Below are 22,940 nucleotides of genomic sequence, written 5' to 3' on the forward strand. Positions count from 1 at the left end.
AATGAATAGTTGGACCCACAGATGAATATGGAGGGAGGAATAATGCTTTAGTAATAAAGGAGAATCTAGAGAACAAAGTTAAACGATATCTTCAAAGCTAAAGAAAAATTTGGTGGCAAACCAGATTTAAAACTTGTTTCTTTTGTTTTTTCACAATACGTTTATAAGTAATTATTGACTTTGTTTATATAAAAATAGGATTACTTATATATTCTTAACATTATAAATCAGATCTCCTCTGTCATTTTATCCTTAGTTAATTCATACAAAACATACACTCAATCAGCAAGTATTTTTAGAGGATATATAGTATACAAGACTTTATGAAGCAATAAAAAGATAAAAAGCAGAATTTATGATCCTTGCTTTCAGGATGTTTATAACCACTTGGAAGGGTCTGGGGAAGAACTTAAATTTTGATGTAGAATGCATTCAACATTTACCTTAACAGCTTTATCTTCAAAAATTGCTAAGTTGCCATCAGCAGTTCCCACCAAAAGAAAATTTTTTTGCTTGCTAAAACGAAAAATGTCAACATTGTAACAAAAAATAATGCTCATCTTGACCAAGGTGGACTTAACATCTCAACCTGACTAAATCTTTAGACAGGTTTCTTCTTCACTAAAGGCCTGTGATTGCTTTCTTATACCATTTACTTTAGGAAACTTAACAATTGTAAGTAGATTCTTTTTCAGCCAGTTTTGTAGACCAACTACATCTTTCTCAAGAATCTGAGAGCCCTCCCTCAGAAATGTAATCAAGAAAGTATGCCCCATCTCCTCGTCTCTGTGAGAGTAGGAGCATAAGGTCCACGAGCACTGGTTTGCACACACAGATGGTCTAACCACAGTGACAACTTCCCCGACCCCTTAAGTCTCCCAGTACTTTTCCACAACTCATTCCAGTGCTTAAATATTATCTTGTCTTTATTTCAGCAGAGTTGAGTCAATTCTTTCTCCCCTATTGCAATAGTCTTGAATAAAGTCATCTTTGCCTATTTAACTCCCTCTGATGAAATTTTTCTTTGACAATATGTAAACAACTTCAACTTCAAAATTTCAAGTGCGGTTTAAATTTCAACTGCCAGAAATTTGTTTTTCTAATATTTCTTTTTCCAGTACTGACTTAACCCAGAGGACTTTTAGGGGTGCAATCATCTTAATGGCTCTTGGAAATCATCCTGCCCCAAATATAACAACCAATTGTTAACTAACACCTGAAAATCTGCCACTGAGACCATTACCTTTGAGATAAAATCCATACAACTGATAATGATTACATGTTTTCATCTATTAAAAAAATATTAATCCACTTATTGGACTTTTTTTCCAATTTGGTAGTTAGTTAACTGATAATGTTTTAGACTGGCACACAATAAGCTATTGGTACCTATGTATTTAAAGAAAGAATGCATGAGAAGTCATCTTTGAAGAGGTCCTGCAAAAGTAAGTAGATGTAAGGAGGGGTAAAGAAATAGAACCACAGCTGAGGTGCAAGGCTGCTGGGCCTAAAGAAGTGCCAGAGTATTTTATAAATGCCCTAGTTTGATATTTATGCAGAAAAATAAATATCTTTGTGGCTTCTCACAGTTCCCTTTAAAATGAAAACATCTTAAAAATGAGCAATTACAGCTGATGCTACCATTATTTGCACACAATTAAGTCATCTAAGAGGTATGTAATTTACTCTAATGGTCAAATTCACTTCTGTACCTTAGCTTGGAAAGGGAATTGCAATACAAGCAAGTAACGGAATCAGTCATGCTTTCGAGGGTATGCCTCTTATTTCCATCTTCAGTATTGATGACGAGCAGCACGCCTGACTGTGTCCCAGACACAATCCAGCTTTCCTTTTCAACAGGCAAATGCACCAAGGCGAGGCACAGTATTCTACTATCAGTAACTTCCTGTAAAGAAAAGAAAGCACACCTGAAATAAAATGTTTCTAACTGAAGTGACTAGACTGATATAAAATAAAATATTCTCTTATCCACATACTTAACACTTGTATCGCTTTTGGTTTCAAAAAATACAAACTTTATTTAATTTTCAATAATAAATTAGTTAACTGACAATTCTTTTGCCTATCTAGAATGCTTCTGAAACTAAAATTAAAAGGTAAAAAATCCAGCACCCATTTATGATTTAAAAAAAAAACAACAACTTGCAGCAAAGTGAGAATGGAAGGAACATATCTCAAAGCCAAAAAGGCCACACTTGACACACCTGCAGCCAACACCGTACTCAATGGTAAAACTACAAGTGTTTCCCTGAAGGTTGGGAACAGACAGGGATGTCTGCTTTTGCCACTCTATTCAACATAGGACTGAAAGTCCTAACCACAGCAATCAGACAAGAATAATAAATAAAAAGTATTCAAATTGAAAAGAAAGAAGTAAAAGTGTCATTATTTGCAGATGACATGATGTTATATAGAGAGAACCCTAAATATTCCACCAAAAAACTACTAGATCTGAAAAATGAATTCAGTAAAGTAGCAGGATACAAAATAAATGTTCATAAATCAGTTGCATTACTATACACAAATAATGAACTATCATAAAAGGAAACTAAGAAAACAATCCCATTTACAATTGCATGATAAAAAAAAAAAAACCTTGGAATAAATGTAGCCAAGGATGTAAGAGACCTGTACTCAGAAAATTATAAGACACTGAAGAAGGAAATTGAAGAAGACACAAATAAGTAGTAGCATAGGAAAAATTAACATCATTGAAACGTCCATACTACCCAAAATAATCTATAGATTCAACACAATTCCTATCAAGATACCAACAGTGTATTTCACAGAACAAGAGCAAACCTTCTGAAAATTTATATGGAACCACAAAAGACTACGAAGAGCCATAGCAATCTTGAAAAAGAGGAACAAAGCGAGAAGAATCATGCTACCTGATACTATGCTACAAGGCCACAATAATCAAAACAGTACAGTATTGGCATAAAACCTGGCATATAGATTAGTGGAACAGCATAGAGAGCCCAGAAATAAAACCACATCTTTATGGGCAATTAATATTTGACAAAGAAGGCAAAAACATACAGTAGGGCAAAGATAAGTGGATCTATTCAGTAAGTGGTATTGAGAAAATCGGACAGATAGGTGCAAAAAAATGATACTAGACTACCTTCTTAAACCATACACAAGAATAAACTCAAAATGGATTAAAGACTTAAATATAAGACTCGAAACAATAAAAATCCCACAACAAAACATAGGCAGTAAAACCTCAGACATTTCTCATAGCAACGTTTTTTCTGATACATCTCCTAAGGCAAGGGAAACAAGAAAAAGTCAACAAATGGGACTACATCAAACTAAAAGGTTTTGCGCGGCAAAGAAAACCATCAACAAAATGAAAAGAAACCCACTGAATGAGAGAGTATATTTGGCAATGGTACATCTAATAAGGTGTTAATATCCAAAATTCATAAAGAACTTACACAACTCAACACCAAAATTTAAAAATGGGCACAAGGCCTGAATAGACATTTCTCCAAAGAGGACATGCCAATAGCCAATAGACATGAAAAGATGCTCAATGTCACTAAGCATCAAAGAGATGCAAATTAAAACCACAATGAGGTATCACCTCATACCTGTCAGAATGGCATCATCAATAAATCAACAAACAACATGGGCTGGCAGGGATGTGGAGATTAGGGAACCTTCATGCACTGTTGATGGGAATGCAGATTGGTGCAACCACTCTGGAAAGCAGAATGGAGTTACCTGAAAAAATTAAAAATGAAACTAACTGTCTTATGACCCAGTGATTTCTACTTCTGGGAATATATCCAAAGAAACCTGAAACATTAATTTGAAAGAGTTTATGAACCCCTATGTTTATTGCAGCACCACTAAGATGCAGAAGCAGCTCAAGTGGCCATAAGTAGATGAGTGGATAAAAAGGCTGTGATATATTTACACAATGGAATACTACTCACCATAAAAAAGAAAGAAATCTTACCCTTTGCAACAACATGGATGGACCTGGAAAGCATTATGCCAACTGAAATAAGCCACTCATAGGAAGGCAAAACCATATGATTTCATTCATGTAGAATCTAATGGACAAAATTAACTAACAAACAAAATAGAGACAAATTCATAAAGAAGAGACTGACAGTTGACATGGGGTAGGGGGGTTATTGGGCTTAGGGAAGAAGGTGAAGGGATTAAGCAAAAAAAAAAAAGAATCATAGACACAGATAAGAACATGATGATTACCAGAGGGGAAGAGAGTGGAGGAAGGTAGAAGAAGTTATAGGGGGATAAATGGTGATGGAAGGAGACTTGACTTGGGGAGGTGAACACACAATACAATACACAGATGATGCATTACAGAATCGTACACCTGAAATCTATATAATTTTATTTACCAATGTTGCCGCAATACATTCAATTAAAAAATTGAAAGTTATTTATAATTATCATTTCACACTCTATCAAAGTAATATGAGAGGATTTTTCAACCTTAAGAACAATGTTTTGGCACAACATGTATTTCAAGACAACAGTCAAAATATTAGATTATTTTTAAAATCTAGAAATTTATGTTATAGTTGCCAATACAATTTACTAATCCCTCATGCAGAAGCTGTACCCAGAACTCCACTATCAGTCAGGTGCACCCCCCCCCCGCTGCTCTGAGTGTTGGCTACTAATAGCTCAGAGCCATACCCTTCACAACAGACCTGGTCTTGGCTAATGGGAGCTGGCTCACCCAGACATGGCTGGGAGGTCATACCACCCCTCTCCTTGGGCAGGTTGAAGTCAATGACCAGTTGATGTGTGGGAATGAAAGACTAGCCCCCTTGCCCAGGGAAGGGATAAATCTGGGCTGCTATTCACACTGCAGAGTTTTTCATAGATAAAGATTGAAGTTAGACTTCCTCAGAAACTATACTTTTGCTGAGTTTTCCCCCCTGCTCTTTCTGGCTTCCTGTACTTCCTAAAAAGCTTTTCTTAAATTGCTTGTATAGATTTTCTGTCTCAGTTTCTGTTTCTAGAGACCCTGGCCTAAGATACACATAGGCTACAATTTTAAAACAAAACATACACTATTTAATTTCTTAAGAATACTCTTGTTCTAATAGAAAGCCAAATTAATAATAGTCCTAAATTAGCTCTTATTTAATTTCTACCCACATAACTTTTTAACTTGTTCATGCTTTAAAATTATCTAACCACTCTTCTATACACCTGAAATTAACACAAAATAATGTTAAATGTAAACTGTAAATGAAAAATAAAATTTAAAAAATAATAATCCACAAAAAATAAGTTTTCTATAGTATCTCTAATTTAAAGAGTATTTGAATTTACCTCAGAAGTGAGTCTTTTGGTGGTTAAGTCAAGAAAGGAGAGCTGTCCTCTCTCTCTGTTCCCACAGCCCAGCCAGACACTTGCATTCTTGCTGTTATGATTTGTAGCAACCATGCATTCAACAATAAAGTTTTTGTGTATTGGTATATGTCTCATCAGACAGAGTAAATCAGCTGAATTCAACATGTCAAAAACCTGAGAAAGTTTAAAAATAACAAAATAGCACACATGAAGTTAATACTTGTCCTTTTAAAAGATCAGATTCTTGTGCAGAATGTAGAACTCAATGTTGTAGCTCTACCAAGAAAAACCTAAACTTGTTACCTAAACTGTGACCCACCCAAAGCAACAAGATTAATAATCCAAAACTACAGATAAAATTACATTAAAATAATACTTGATTTGAACTGTGCATGATATATACTTTTTTTGTATATATGCTATATTTTATAACTTGAAAAGAAAGGAAAATCTGAAAAGTGCCAATGGCAGACATTTAGCAGGTCCCTCAATTTTACACAACAGAGGCACATTACATTGAAGAGGAACATGGGCTAACAATGCAAGAGAACTTCCACCAGCTGAAGGGAAAACACAGTTTGATTTTTTTTGGAACAAAACTCACAGATCACCTCTAGATTCTGTTTTTATGTATTTCCTTCAAGTGCTAAAGAACTAGAGGGACACTGTAGAGCCTCCATAAGAAAATAGAACCAGGAAACAGGAATGAGAGTCAGGAAACAGGAAGGAGCAAGCTCCTTACTACCTCAGTACTTCATCTGACAAAGGTAATGAGTTTACCCATCTCGCTTAGTATACACATTGTATTTTAAAGATTAAATGTCAATATTTTTTAATAATGTCATGTACTAAAAACAAAATTCAAGGTTGTTATATAATATATACAAGACAGTATAACTGAAAATAAAAGGGAGAAAAAAAGTAAAACAATAATTAAGTTATGTAAATTTCATTGTGATAAAGTCTGTGTAATTAAGGCCAGTGGTAACCAAAATTTGAAAATGAGCAAGGTTATACCCAAAATGATTATGTAATGTTTGATAAAGTGAGTGTATGTATTCATCTATTTTTGAGTAGGAAATTAAAAGTTGAGCAATAATTTTTCAACAAATTATTATGCAGAATCAAGAGTCCACAACATAAACACAGCTCTTATTTTGATCTATTAAAATCTGTTTCAGTTTAAAACATAAGTTCTTTCTCCAATAATATGCTAGAAGAGGTTATTTGGAAAACCTCCCAGCTAAAAACAACTTAAAAATGTTTAAGAAGTTACTTTTTAAATCTCTTAAAAACATTTAAGATCCGACAAAGCCATAAGGAATTATGAGGCCAAAATCATAGAAAGACACAAAACAGAGAAATCTGAGGAACACTAAAGCCAAATTTGCCTTGAAGGTATTTGTCTACTGAAGGCAAAAACTGATGTGCGGTTTTGGATTCCTTGTGAGAACAGGAGAAAGAAAATTCAATCTAGGGTCTACTCAATTTAGGGAGTCTAATCAAGGTCCTGGTTCCCATACAGCTGGGACTCGAAAGGACTGCATATTAAGAGTAAGTGAAAACCAGAAATAAAGCCAACCCACACTCCCATTTTCACTGGTAAAAGTACAGTGGTCTTGGAACTTTAAAGAGGAAGAGGGCAGAAGAACCCTATTAAGTCATAATTCACAAGCATGTTGTCAAGAAGATTTGCATACCTGATTCCCATCATCTGAGTGGAAAAAAATAAACCCTCAAGCCTGGAATTGAGTTTAAAGCAATTTTGACCAAGGAAATCAGAAAAATGATGTCCATGATCTGTATGCAGAATTATAAAACTTTATTGAAAGTAACTTAAGGAGACCTAAATACAAAGATAACCCACCTTCAAGAACAGAAAGACTATCATAAGGATATAATCCTCCCCAAATTGTTTACAGACTCAATGAAATTCCAATTCCAAGCACAAAAAATGTTTCTCATAAAAGTTGACAAAGTTATTTTAAAATTTAAAAATTAAATGCACAAATAGCAAAAGCATTCCTCAAGGAAAAAATCAAGTAGGAAAAGGAGACTATTATAAAGTTGCAGGAATTAAAAGAGAATAGGTATTGGAGGAAGAAAAGATTAGTTGACCAATGGAAGAGAATGTGTATGTTGATATGCACATGAATCTCTGTAATTACAAATTACAGACTGAATGCGTAAAAAAAAATTAAACGGGAAAAAAATGAAGAAACTATTTAATTGGTGAAGCTGCAAAAATTGGTTATACTTACGGAAAAAAACAGAAATTGTTCCAGTAAAAATATCAGTCCCAGTTGGATTAAGAACTTAAATATCAAAAGTAAAATTTAAGTTTTTTGAAGAAACAATAGGTAAATATTTTTGTAACTCTGAAAAAAATAAGAATTTCTTAAAATAAGACCCCAAAGTAATAACCATAAAAATAATTGTTAATTAATGTATATTAAAAAAAAATTGCTCATCAAAATGCACCCTACAGGAAACAAAAAGATAAATCACAAATTGGGAAAAGACATTTGCAACATATATAATCAACAAAGAATTTGTATATACTACATATAGAATCTCTTTTTATTATTTCGTTTGAATGCAAATAACCCAGAAAAAATGAGCCAAAGAAAAGGCATTTCCAAGAAGAGGAAATATATATGACCAATGAACATATAAAGGATGCTCATACTTATTAGTAATTAGAAAAAATGTAAATCAATGCACATATGACTGAACTTATTTGGAAAAAAATTAAAAAGTAAAAGAACATGAACATTTAGAGAAATAGTTACTATTATATAGGTAATGAAAGTGTTAAGCTGTTAAACTTCTTCAGAAAACAAATTGGATATTCACATATCCTATGATTCTGAAATTCAGTCCCTAGTTATATACCAGAAAGCAATTCTCATACAACCTGCATTGTCTGTAACAGCAAAAAAACTGGGAACAATACCTAGACCCATGGACACAATCATGAGTAAATACATTGTTGTACACTCAAACAGTAGAATATAATAGCAGTAAAAATAATTGCTGTATTTTGTCATGTACAATGTGCTCCCATGTACAATGTGCTCCCATGTACAATGTGCACCCAAGTCTTTGTGCACATTATATACAGGATTATTATACCCATTATTACACCTATGGTATGTAATCATTATACCCATGTATAATGCACATCCTTATTTTTCCCTCAAAAATTTGGGCAAAAAAGTGTATATTATAATATATGGCAAAATACCGTAACAGCTATGTTCAACAACCTGAATGAAGCTTGCATAGTACTGTTAGGAGAACAACTGAAAAACCTCAGAAAAGTACATTGTTATCATTCCATTTTAAGTAAATTATAAACACAGGAAGCTAAACTGAGTGGCAAAATCATAAAGAAAAGAAAACCAAGGATTATCACAAAAGCCAGGAAAGTGGCTACATCTACAGGGAAAGGGGACTGCTGCCATCAGGAGGAGGCACATGGGGGCTCCCGGGGTGGTAATGATGTCCTCTTACTGTGTATCCGGGGGGCGGGCGAGCGACATCGGAGTTTGTTTTATAACTGCTCTGAATTGTGTATATATTTATTTATATTTATATGTGAAGACAATCATGTGTGCTTGTATATATGTACTTGCTCTTCTGTACAAAATATTGATAAATTTTTACTATAATCATACCTGAGCAGAAGTAGGTCTTTCTTGAGGATTTTCTTTTAAACACCTTTCAATTAACTGCTCAACCATAGGCCATGGGGAACATCCATATTCTTTAACTGGATCTAAAACATTCAAAAACATGCTAGAACATTAGAAAAATCAGAACAATTATTTTATTTCCTCTCTATGTACATAAAAGATCCAGATATTGCATAACACTGATCTCTATAATCCTACATTAATTATGACTCTATTTATCAAAAAAGCTAATTTTGCTAGCATTATCTCTACTTGAGACATTTAAAAAGATTTGAAATTTTATAGTTTAAAAAAATACACTAATACCAACTGAATAAAATAATACAAGGTCTGTCCAGAAAAAGTCCAGCCATTGTTAATATAACAAGAATGGTTTGTGTGACATCAATGTAACCTGGCAGCCAAGGAAAGTGGACTGGAATGCGTATGAGTGAACAAAGATGACTTCATTGTACTAGTTTGTGGGAGGTGGTAGATGCCGTTGAGTGAGGATGTGTACTGCGTGGCCATTGCATTCAAAATGACTGAATGGGTAGAGCAAAGAATCTGCATCAAATTTTGCATTAAGCTTGAACATTCCTCCATGGAAACTAATTGGATGATTCAGAAATCTGCAGCTATGGGCAGCAGGTGATGGGCAGCTTCATCATAACTATGCATCCACTCATGTATCACATATTGTACATAGTTTTTTGGCAAAATATTAAATCACCCAGGTGACTTAGCCCTCCCTATTGCCCAAATATGGCACCCTGAAACTTCTGACTCTTCCCCAAATTAAAATCACCTTTGAAAGAGAGGAGATTTCAGATCATCGATGAGATTCAGGAAAATACAAGGGGACAGCTGATGGTGATTGGAAGAACTGTGTGAGGTCTCAAGGTGCCTACATTGAAGGGGACTGAGGTGTCATTGTCCTATGCACAATGTTTCTTGTATCTTCTTCAACAACTGTCTCTACTTTTCATATTGCATGGCTGAATACTTTCTGGACAGATCTCAGATTTTCATTCCATACCTGCACTTCAAGTAGACTTTGAAAACACTTTTGTTCATATAATAGACTCTCATGAAAGTATTTTTTATTTGAATATTAATCCTCAGATCCCCATAGTTGGTTTGTGTATGTTTGTTTTTTGTAAGAGGTAGGTCACTCTTCTGGTTGAGGTAGAATAGAAACCTAAAACTTTCACTGGAAAGCTAACTGGTCAGTAAGGGAGAGGACCCAGATTGTGTTTAACGCTTATCCAAAGGAGAATAAATTATTTTTTGCTGGGAATCAAAAGGATATAGTTAAAGCTATATCCCTATGTGTGGTATGTATTGTACACTCAAAAATATGTCTTAAATGAAAGGAAAAGCAGAAAATATGAGAAACAACTAAATATATTTAAAAGAGTACTTTGTCCTGGGAACTGAAGTAATACTCAAAGAATGAATGACAATGTCCTAGAATTTCTTGAAAGTATAAACAACCATTCAAAATGAGATTCGAACTCATTAAATACTCACTTACTAATTCTTATAAATATTTACTACTAAACATTATTATTATAAATAATTCAATTTTTCATTCCTGCATATAAATTATTTCATTCCAAGAAAATGAAACACTCCAGGCAAATGGGCACACAGCAACTTTTTATGAGAACAGAAGTCACTAAACCTGAAGTTCTAACAGCAATATAATTTTCTGAGTATTCTTCTAAATATATACCAAATACAGCAATATTAATTTGGGATTTTAAAAAACCTTAAAACTGCTACCTTACGCATGTGATTTTTATTTATGTGTCACAGTATTTTAAAATATTCATGCACTAAACAAAAAAATTACCGTCTGTGAAATAAATTAAGCATACAGCTACAATTAAATAACTTAAAAATGAAGCTGTTGATATATTTAAAAAATCTATTGTAGATAAATAAAACTTACCTGGTAATTTTCCTTGTATTGCCAATTCATCAAACTCATTTGGAAACTTCAAACCCTCTGCTATTCTACCTCCACTTGTCAAAATGTCATACAGTAGTAAGCCAAATGAATAAACATCAGCCTGTTGGTTATAAATTACATTTCCTTTAGCAACTTCAGGTGCACGAAACCCTGCAAATAAACAGATATATTAATAAGTATGCTCAAACCAGGGCTCATACACCTAAGGAGGTATATAGTTAGACATATATGCTAATGAAGAGTCTGAGAGACGAATTCTAAACTAGGCCATGTCATCTCCATGAGGAGGCACCCTGATCAAGAAATTAATAGCCCTGTCCCAAGACATTTCATCCCAAAGTCAATCTTGAAGAATAATAAGGGTAAAAATTCAATAATATATTATTAAGTAATGTTAACAATTAAAGAAATGAAACATAATTGGAAAAAAAAAACCTGTCATATTTTATTCTCATTCCTAATGATAACTATTCCCAGGAAAGTGTTTCAAACCAAGGAAGAGTCAGGATTCTTAGCCTTCAAGTGACTTCAACTTGGCTAAAATTCCAATGCCCTCATTATTTTGAGAACTTGCTACTCTGCTCCTTCAACTCAATAGAAATATTAAAATGAGACCAACATCTAACACAAATAAAATCCTTCTTTCTCAGGTGATAGTCCAAGTCTGAGATTCTTTTAAAGGGAAATAAAACCTTTCATACCACAATAGAGATAAATTGCTTTTAAATTCTTCAGAAATAAAAGTAATTTCAACAGTATCTATAATAGTAAAAACATCAAAAATCTAAAGAATTCAACCATAAAAAAGGATTCATTAAATAATGTATACCATACAACTTAAAAATCAATTTAAGATGATATGCTATAACACAAATGAAAAGATAACGTAGGGTACAATTCTGAGTGGACAAAGTCTATTAAATATGTAACAAATCAACTAAATTAATTTTCTTAGCTGTAATAATGGTATAGAGATTATATAAACAAATATCCTTATTCTAAGGAAATACATGCCAATGTGTTCAGGGATGAGGTAGAATGATGTACTTAATTTCAAAACTCATATTCACATGCACAGAGAGTGAGAGGGAGAACAGTGCGGCAAAAGTTAACTGATGAATTTACATGAAGGGTATATGAGTGTATATTGTACTACTCTTCCAGCTTTTGTGTAGGCTTAAACATTTTCAAAACAAAAAGTAGACGAGAATGTGCAAAATTAAATACAACACAGTAATACATCCAAATGTAACAACGATTATGTCCATGTACTGAAATTATGGTTCACTTTTATTTTTGTTTAATACTTCCAGATTTTCTACAATGAACATATATGATTGTTATAGTAGAGTTCAAATATACAGCCAGGACAATATAACAAAGTATTAATTCATGGCCTTCAATGAGTGAATGATTAAACTTGGAAACAGTTCTATTCGACAGAGAGCTTACCAGCAAGATGAAGCTCAGAGTTCCTTCACCAGGTTGGAAGGTCATGAAGAGTCAAAAGATAGAAGTATCAAAGTTGAGCATGATGGCCCTTACTGTACTTGTCATTAACATTCTCTAGTTAACGTGTGCCACATTTGGTCACTCTCTTTCTCTTTCTATACATACACATAAACACATACCTACTGTTACTATTTCTCCACATTTGTCTCTCTCTCCCTCTCTCTTTCGCTGTCTCTAGGTGTGTGTGAGTGTGTGTGCACGTATAGAAATACATACACAAATACACATATTATATATAACATAAAACATATCTTTAGTACATGCCACATAACATTATATACATTATATATAATGTTTAACATATTATATTAAGTTTCAGGTACAATATTTCAGCCTTAAAGATAATATGTATTTCCTTAAAATAAAAACATTTTCCTACATAGCCATAATATCATTCTTAATCTAGAAGCTAAAGAATTGTGTAAGTAATTAAGATAGTTCTAAAATAGATCCCTAATGCGTGTATCCTTATCATTGAGGACTTCACTGGAATAGCAACTGCGACTTCTTGTAAAATTTTTACCTTATATTTAACTATGCTTGTTACTATAGTAATACATTTTCATCTATTCAATGTATTTACCACTGAATTTAATTTTGGGTAAAGATAAACACTTCTAATATCGCCTGCCATTGGGAAAGGCTAGAACTAGTTACACTTCCTGCATCTTTACAAAGGGACAATAGTGCCGCAAGATCTATGATCTAACATTGAAATGACCTGTGGAGCTTGTGTACCAACTAACATACTGTACAGATACCCTGTTTAGCATTGACAGCCCTTGGAGATTGGTATTAATGCTAAATGTACATTGCTGTTATTTATTTAAACATGTGCCATTCCACTTTTAGGTGGGATGGCATTACACTGGACTAGATTTATCATCCTGCATAAAACAGTGAAAAATAAGAAATTATATGAAACCTTGGACAGTGGGAGCACAGGACAGTGATCCTGAGAGAGAGGAAACAAACAAGGTAAGTCTCGTGAGTGCCCCCCAGACAGTTCCCAGCCCACGGTACACAGAAGGGAAATAGAGACATAACCATCCCCACCGGCTACCCTTGGAGTTGAGAAGACAAAACAGAGTCCAAGGAAGCAAAGGTAGCTAGGATTGTGCCAGGCGGTATGCTAAACACCATATGAATTTTCATTTAATTTCCACAACAATCCCCTAAGACAAATACTATTATTAGGTGCTATTGCATAACCCAGGAGAGATGTTAGGTAATTCTCTAGTCTCAGCTAGTAAGTGGTGGAGCAAGGATTCAAAGCCAGATGGACTGACTCTGCAGACTTTGTTTAACATATTTCAGACAGCCAAGAGTTCATTAAGGTATTTCTAGCTCAGTAATTTCAGAATCCCCTAGAGTGCCTAGAATGGGCACCACTAAGAAAGATCAATGTAAAATAATTGGCATTGCTTTTATAAATTTGAATATTAAGTCTAAACTTTATTCATATTTACTTACTCTCAGGAACTTCTAAATGGGGCCAGAATGAGAGCTCTTACTCCACATCTAATAAAATAGAACTGTGAAGGACACTACCCCAGTGGATGCATATTTTAAAGCTCTACCTATTCTCTGATACACAGTCAAAATTGAAAAACACCTAACTGAATAGTCCTTCATCTTCTACTGACCACTTAACCCATAACAAATGTCCTGCAGTTATCTGAATAAGACAAGTCATTTTGTATTCTATTACCTTTTGCCTGAAGTGTCTCCTCCATTCTTTTTTTTCCTTTTTCTTGTCAAGCCACCATCGTATTTTTAAGATATAATTCCAGAACCACCTTCTGTCTGAAGGAAGTCCTGACAACTTGCAGCTCAGTATCACTTGATCCTTGGGACTATCACTCCACCTTGAACTAGATCTCCTACTGAAACTGACATAATGCTTTATGATTGTTTGCTTCCAGCCTTAATTCTCCTGGCAGAATGTATTCTTCTGGAGGGTACAATTTACATTTTTCACGTACCTTCCCGAAATTCACCACCAGAGTAATTGTTAACATACTTAGAGCAATTGCAATGTGCCAATCCTTGTTCTATGCTATTGATATGGATTTCATTTTACCCTTAAACAACCCCATGAGATAGGCATTATTTTCCTCATCGTAATTTACAGAAGTGAAAACTGAGACCTAGGAAGCAAATCTTGATGAATACCAAACAGCTTATTAAGTAGTAGCACCAGTTTGGTATTTGGTGAACGTTCATTAAATTATTTCCAAATACATGAATAAATCAATAAAAATAAGGATTTTTTCCTTGGAGAATTATCATAACGATTGTGTTAAAATAAATGAGAATATATGACTCATTGTCTTAAAACTATTTTTAGAATAATTTTCCAGATAAGCTTGATTTAATAAGCTATGAGTATATTAGGAAAACACCCACAGATTGAAAATATGATAAATTTATGAGCCAGGTCTTATTAGCTATCATATAGTGCACAGAAACATATATTTTCATTCTTTTCTATTTTCAGAGAAGTATGAACAGGACATATTTCATCATCTCTAACAGATGATAGTATAACCGGAGACTAACATTTTTGTTTACTCAAAGACTGTTGTATTTCTATGGATGAGCTGAAGCCATCGGTCAGCATCTATCTCAGTCAACAGCAACTGTCACAGGACTCAGAATTAACTATCACCCCCAACAGGATATAATATATCCATCTGAGTTCAAGTTAAAGGTCTCCAAGATATTTCAAGTTGAAAGTATCCATCCCATGTTTACCTTTGAAAAAGTAGACAGACACCGCACTGAGGTCCCTGCCAATAGCTGAACTGTTGCAGAGTTACAAAAATGGGTTTGCGAACCTGATCGAGGTAGGATTGCCTCATTTTTAGGTAGGTGACAACAGTACCCAGATTAAAACGTTTGCTGTTCCTTTTTACCATCTCCGGAGTATGCAAACATTTTAAAAGTCCAACTTTTAAAATATAATGACAAAAATATTCTCTTTTTTGTTGTTTTTCCCCCATAGAAAATTACAACGTACCGGTCACAGCCATTCACGCAGTAAGTGTGTAGTATCTGAACACAGTGAGCTAGGCTTCAGCATTCTCCTTGCTCTCCGGCCCTCACAAACTGAAGACACTGGTTATCCATCTTGAAGAGGGAATATTCAGGTAAACCTGTCTCCTACCTGGTGTGCCTTCTGATGTCTTTATCCCCATTCGGCAGCAGTACTGAGCAATCCCGTAGTCAGCAATCTTTGCAATGATGGCGGCATTGGGATACAGGGTGAAAAGCAGCACATTGTGGGGCTTCAAATCACGGTATATAATCATGGCCGAGTGGAGATATCTGCCAGCAAAGGCACGGGTGATCTTATTAAAATGTCACTGCATTAGCATATGTTTCATCATGTTTTCTAGAAACAGGTATATCCATTATGCAGAATATTAAAAATCTTGGGCTAAGTTTGACCCTCAAAGTTAAGAGATATTATAGAAGGAAGTACAATACTATTGTATAAAGCAAAGGCTTATTCCTTAACAACAAGAAGCAAAAAACACAGCAAAATCCAAGTAGGTCAATCCTGAGAAGTGAATGATTTATACTTAAGGCACAACTACTTCAAACAAATTACCAATTTTGGAGAGTTTTCTTGACTATACCTTAATAATTACTTAAAAGGAATTCTGAATTCCCTCAATGATTGTATGAGTATTTTAATTAGTTAAAATGTAAATATGTTTAATAAGAGTTGATAGGATATTAAAACTCCCATTTACTTAATATTTTTGACTTTCTAAAAACCATGCAGAAGTTTACCTCAGATTTTTACATTCTCTCAATTCCATTTCTCTTTTGATATTTATTTACTCTGACTAAATTGCTTCCTAATTTTTGGAACATATTTTCTGCTTTTCAATAATAACAATTCAAAATAAAAGAGTTTTCTAGGTATCAATATTGTGTCCTTTTGAAGACCTAATTTACTTTAAACCTGGTTCTATTATAAATTATGGTTGACAAATAACACTTTGGAATAAGTAAAACATTTTCCTGGGAAAGGTGACTTTGAGTGATATTAAAGCCTTTTCTTTTAGAGTGATCCATTCAACCATAAGCAACTAGAGCTGGACATCGATGATAAACGCTCAAAACTAGTTAATATAAAAAAAACAAAATAAAATGTTAATCTCAACCAGATCTTGCCTATTCTGGAAACTGTGCTCCAGCTACTAAAGTAACTCGGTCATTGTCTTTCCTTACACATCCACAAAATGCAGATGTTCTCCAACTCTGTCTTCCCTGTCCCGTGATGTCAGATTTGCTATAACTCTCCATGTAATCTTAGAAGTATATCATGACCTACACTGCAAGAACAAGTTTTCACAGGTCTTAACAGAGGTAAATTTAAATTTCTTTGTTTGTGGTTTGGGTTTGGGATCACACTCTATTCAGGAAATATTTACTCTCTCGCCTAGCACCAATCGCTGCCACAGGGGTTAGGAGGAACAGAGTGGCAACAATGGCCTGAAATTTCCGTTGCATGATGGCCTAGAGTATATGCATCATTTAATTGCATCAATTAATGCAGAGGATTCCTTCTCTTCCAGGATGTAGTTAGGAAAGTTGACAGTAGACCTATTCACTTGAGTGTACATATTTTTGGCTGAAAAATAAGATAAATGTACTAATGAAGTTGACCTTAACAATAAGTAATAGGCTTGAAAGAAAAATTTACTAAGGGCTTACTGAAAGGCCATTAGTCACTCTTGCCCTACTGAAGAGAAAGCTGGGAGAGTAAGGTAAAAAAAAAAAAGTTAAAGCCAAGTCATGCATAATTGAATAGCACCCAAATCCTTCACATGTATGCCTCTTACAGAATATTTACAGAATATAGACTCTTTCAGAATACTTCACAGAGGTTATAAAGTATTTAAACTTAATTTGGAATAATGTCAGTGGCAAGGAAAGATTATCTGAGTTTGTTAAAATGTTCAATTATGGAATTTAATCTTAAAAAGTACAGCTTTAATATCTTTTAATAGAATAGCAAAATAACTTATGAAATATTAAGTGCAAATCTTGCCTCACTGAAAATTTCAGCCACAATTTATGCATTATGTGGCAATGATCATTCTTAAATATTTTATTTTAAAAACTAGTCTAAACACAGTCATTCATTAATCATGATTATCATCAGTGTATCTTGATGGGTCACAATCTACAAGGAGAAACAGGGGCTCTGACAAGTTTTCAGAAATGTGGTGAGTGCAAAGCTGGGGAAGCCAGAGGAAGGTAAAGATAAGTAAAGCAGACTCTCCCACTATATTGTAAATTTTTAAACTGACAAGAGCAATACAGTGTCTACTTTTCCCTTTCTGTCACCTAACACCAAGTCTTGCATGGAGCGGACTCAGGAAACATGTCACAGAGGCCAGTTGTTTACGGTGCAGTGGAGCTTCATTGAGGAGATGGTCTGTGAGTGAAATCTAGAGGAAAATGAGTTCTCTAGGCAGACAAATTTGTGGAAAGAAGAATGACAAATGCAAAGCAAACATGGATGTCAGTGAAATGTCAAGCCCGTCAGCCTGATTGGAATGTAAAGTGGGGGCAGGAGGCTAGGGACGCAAGCAAAAGGCATACTTAATGAGTTCTGATGCTGCACCAAGGAATTGGAATGTACTTTGTGGATAACCTGGAACTACCAGGAAACTTCAAGCATAATTAGATTTTTATTTTAGAAGAAATACTCTGATAATTTCCTGGAGATTTAGTACAAAATCTGGTGGACAAAAGGATACTTACTTTTTGGGGAAGGAATTGGTCTGGTTGTGACCATAAGGATCTTTGTTGGCAAGTCGGAGATACAAGAGAAAGAACAGATTGATAGGGAGAGGAAGTAGCAGAGAAAGTAAATTCAATTTTGAATATATTCAAACATAGAAATTTGTGGGGAATAGAGGTGACTATCTTCATTGGTAGCTGAAAATTACGGGGGGAGGTTGACGGTGGGAGTGGGGGACGGGGTTGGGGTGAGCAACGGGGAAAAAGGCAGAACAACTGTAACTGAGCAACAATAAAAACATTAATCATAATAATAAAACAAGAGCTCAAGGGAGCAGACTGAATTAAAGACATAAGCTAATAGTCGGAGGCAAGACTGTGGAACAGAGAATATGTAATATAAAGAAGTTCTTGCATGTTACTCAAAACAGCTCCACCCCTTAAGGGACTCCAAAGGAGTGTGCTCTCATTGGCTCTTTCTACCTCTGTAGAAATAGCTCTGTGCTAAAATGTTTAAGATTAACTGATCTTAAAAAATGTTTAAGGTTTGGAAAGACAAACCTTAAAGCTGAGTTTTACTTAGTTCTGGCAGAAGACTGATAGTTACTGAAATCTTCTACTCTCTTGGACACAAGATCCAGAAAGCTGTCTTGATATTATGCTGAGAACAAATCAAGCAAATTACAGGAAAACATGCTGAGACTTCATTTACTTCATCACAAACTGCTGGTTTGTTTTTTAAAGGAAGGTCTCAGAGAACCAGAATAAGTTAGAGATGAGGCCTTTCAAACAGTGGTGAAAGAAAAATAACAGTTATCCATTTTAAAAATGAACAGGTTGGGAATTATGTGGGAGAATTAGGAAAAAAACTAGCACATGGAGTTAGTTAAACTAAGTGACTGAGACAGCTCTAAAATACATGAGAACTAGTTGCACTTTATCTAGATTAATTTAATGCAAGGTTCCCCCTGGTGTTCAAAAGCAGCTATATCAACCCAAACCCAAATTTGCATTCCCATTTCATTTAATCATCTGTATGTTTTACAGTGGTTTCTGGACTCTTAAAGGAAGGAAAGTCTACTTATTTTACGTACTCATTATATTCTCTATATGTTATTAAGAGCCATCTCCTTTTGGTTTGATTTGGTTTGTCTGTGAGTGCTGTTTATTTGTTTTTCTTAGTGTCCACTCCATTTACAATTCTGGATACTGCCCTAAAGGAATAGATACAATATTTCTGAAGGGAAGGAAGAGCAGGAAGTTTGCATCCACTGCATAGCAACTATGGCCAGGCACTGTTTTCCTCTCTGACTCCTCTCTCCCTTTTTCCCCAATGACAACACATATTTACCAAGACCCCGCTGGTCTAGGTGCCCGGGATGCAATGGTGAATGAGATGAAAAGTGCCTGCTACTGTGACACACGTAGGCTCTAGTGTCAAAGGCAGATAATAAACATTTTTTAAAAAATAAAAACATAAAGAATACCAGTCTGCAATAAGTGGTACAGGTACTAGAAAGACATAGGTAGCCAGGGACATCCTCTCTGAGGTGAGAACTGAGTGACATGAGAAGCAAACCAGAAGGATAACCAGAGGTCAGGCATTCGTATTGGAAGATTTGGTATAAACCCCCTGGTATATTCAAGAAACTTCAGGGAGGCAAGGCGCTGACCAGAAAGTGAGGTAGGAGAGCGTTGAAATCAGGAGATGGACTTGATCCAACTTCCTCCTAGAAAAAACCACTCCATGTGAAGACAGACTCTGCAAGGCAAAGGTGATGGCGGCGAGGCCTGCCCAGGAAGGAGAGATGACAGAGGCTTGGACTCTGGTGGCAGCAAGAAGTTGTAAGAAGGGGCTGCAGTGACATAAATTATGGCAGCAGAGCTGAAAATATCTGCTGAAGGATTAAGTGCGGGATGTGAGAAAAAAGAAGGAATGAAGGATGACTTCAAGGTGAAATGATGAGGTGTCTGGAGATAGGCAGGGATGGGGTGGGGGGGACAAGACTTTAATTTGTGCTGTCTTCAATTATTACAAAAAATAGGTCACAGTTTAAGACTATTAAAAATAATCAAAAGTATAAAAATCACAGACACGAAGTGTATGTAGCAATGATTTATCCCCATCGTTTTGTCTCCAAAGACCTTGGCCTCTCCACTCTACTGGGCTGCCTCTCCAAGGCGCTGTCTGGCTGGGTCTGGCTGCAGGGTTGTGTGTGCCTCTGAGACACATTATAGTCCATAGAACAACCCAAATCACTCTAGTCACTTTCAAAAACATGGACTCATCTTTGCTTATTGTAATTATCCATGATAATTGACACTTTCCTTGATACTTCAAAGCCTAGCCTTAGTTTTTTAAAGGAGACAGGTCAATACAATAGCACGCGCTTTCACTCTGACTGGCTAGGTAGCTCAGCTGGTTCGAGCATTGTCCTGGTACACCAAGGTTGTGGGTTTGCTCTCCAGTCAGGGCGCATACAAGAAGCAACCAATGAAGACACAAATATATGGAATGACAAATCAATGTCCCCCCCCCCCGCCTTAACATCAATAAATTAAAAAATTTAAATAGTTAACTTAAAAATAAAAAGATCATAGGCTCTGGAGCAGGACTCCTGGGTTCAAAATCCACAACTAGCTAGGAGGCTCCACATGATCTTTGTACCCTTGTTTTGTCAAATTTTAAAATTCAATCAGGGAAATGGTAGTTTTTCACCCCTAGTTTTTTTGAAATGTTACTAGGACACATTGTTAGTGGGAAGTGCTGTTCTCAGAGCCAGAGAGTAAGTTTAGCCTAAGACTTGTCACACACTGAATGGAAAGCCCATGACCTGATTAATTACCTCAAGCCATCAGCCACATGCAGTGCGATCCTGTGCTGGAGAGTTCTCGTGAGAGTGGCTTTGTCCTGCTGCAGCAGGCGATCCAGGGAGCCCTTGGAAGCCAGCTCCATCACCAGCATCCGAGGACGAATCCCGGCTGCCAGCAAAGATATTAGGCTGGGGTGGTGGAGGTGGCAAAGCACCACCAGCTCCTGCAAACATCACAAAGCATTTAAGAGCAGTACAGTATCAGCTCTGACCCAAGTATCTCCTTGAGTGTGTGGACACTGAGCACGGTTTTCCTAGTGATTAAAGTATAGAAAACTTCGTTTCATCTTTGAGCTTTTTTATATTTTTTACATTTTCAGGAATGAACATCTGGTTTTGAATTTCTAGTTTGAGTTAAAATTTTAAGTTCTATTTTTCCTTTTTCTGTGCTTGTGCTTTTATCAGAACATTTGATGCAGGGACAGTACACACACGTGGTCCCGCTAACAGTAGATCATGTCAATCTTACCTGCTGAATCCTAGTGAGCCGCAGGATCCTTCTCAGCCCAGGATTCTGAGTGGCCACTACTCATCAGCTGTTAACTGCTAATCATCTCTGCTTTACCTGGAAAAGTTTACTAAGGCCACAGAAGTGTATCCTATGACCATCTCCTGAAAACTCCACAGATATATACGGAATCGCTCGCTCCTGAGAAATCTAATGACTTCCCATACTCTCACATTAAAATCCCATGTACCCACACAGGCTTTGTGCCCTGACCTGGTCTTGCCCCAGCCTACCTGTCATACCCCGTCTCCTTTCATTCACCAGCCTGTGCCACACTGGAGTTCATTCAGCCCCTGGCACACGCCCAGCTCCTTCCTTACAGATACAGTTTCTCTGCCTTTGCTGATCCCTCTGCCTAGAAATCCCTTCCCCATCCACAAAGCTGAAGGCTTCTTCCCATTCAGATCTTAGCTGAAAAACTATCACCCTCAGAGTGACCTAAAGCAATCACCACCTGCAACAATTTTGTTCCAACCCAAGAAGTCAGAGATAGCACTTTAGTTTGAACAGAGAGGTCTCCATTTTGATACCATCTTTTTGTAGACAACATCATGTGAGCCTTTACAATCTCCTTTATGATATTTCTGCTTTTTAATTCCATATACACTTCATTCTGCATATTTACACTACTCTGAAACTGTAATTTAGATGAAATTTATAGCTTAGCTGATTTTAAACTCATGTTTTCAACTGTGATTTCTGCAGAAGTTCTGTTTCTTAACAGCCAGCTTCAAAGATGAGAAGTATCAGTGCCAACTGCATTTGTCAGGAAACCAAAGTGTGGAGAAATCTGCCAGATGAACAAATAAGGCTGAGCGCCCTGAGAGGGGATTTTCCAAGAACAAAAGCTTCAGGCGGCAATCATTTATCCTTACTGGATAAAAAAGCTTTTTTCTTCTAATTAGCTCAGTTGGTTAAAAGTGATGAGAACAAGTCAAGTTAGTTCTGTTTTCTTTCAGAGACACAGACATAAGCCTAATCCAAATTTACTATCCTACAAAAGCAGTTCAGAGAGAAAGAACAAAAGAGTGTACTGGATTAGCTGCAATTCACAACCACTGGTAGCATGACCCTCAAAATGCAGCACCAAATACTAAAGTCTTCTCATTTTTTTTTAAATCCTCACCTGAGAATATGTTTACTGATTTGAGAGAGAAAGAGAGGGAGAGAAACATCCATGTGAGAGGGAAACATCATTCAGTTGCCTCCTGTACATGCTCCAACTGGGAATCAAACCTGCAATATTTTGGTGTACT

The 22,940-nt window shown here is 35.7% G+C and overlaps 1 protein-coding gene across 1 annotated transcript in view; it reads right to left on the minus strand.

Moving 5' to 3' along the window:
• LRRK2 (leucine rich repeat kinase 2) overlaps positions 1-22,940 on the minus strand; it is a 131,201-nt gene that overhangs the window by 9,098 nt on the left and 99,163 nt on the right. Inside the window, exons 40-46 of the mRNA XM_054591244.1 lie at positions 21,150-21,340; positions 15,707-15,867; positions 11,005-11,175; positions 9,051-9,151; positions 5,350-5,544; positions 1,713-1,906; positions 444-516 (exon numbers count right to left, since the gene is read on the minus strand). Of these exons, the coding sequence (XP_054447219.1) occupies positions 444-516; positions 1,713-1,906; positions 5,350-5,544; positions 9,051-9,151; positions 11,005-11,175; positions 15,707-15,867; positions 21,150-21,340 (1,086 nt within the window). The remainder of the gene's footprint in view (positions 1-443; positions 517-1,712; positions 1,907-5,349; positions 5,545-9,050; positions 9,152-11,004; positions 11,176-15,706; positions 15,868-21,149; positions 21,341-22,940) is intronic.

The sequence above is a fragment of the Pteronotus mesoamericanus genome, unplaced genomic scaffold, assembly GCF_021234165.1.
Source record: "Pteronotus mesoamericanus isolate MK-2021 breed Mesoamerican mustached bat unplaced genomic scaffold, CSHL_Meso_final scaffold_21, whole genome shotgun sequence".
NCBI classification, from domain to species: domain Eukaryota; kingdom Metazoa; phylum Chordata; class Mammalia; order Chiroptera; family Mormoopidae; genus Pteronotus; species Pteronotus mesoamericanus.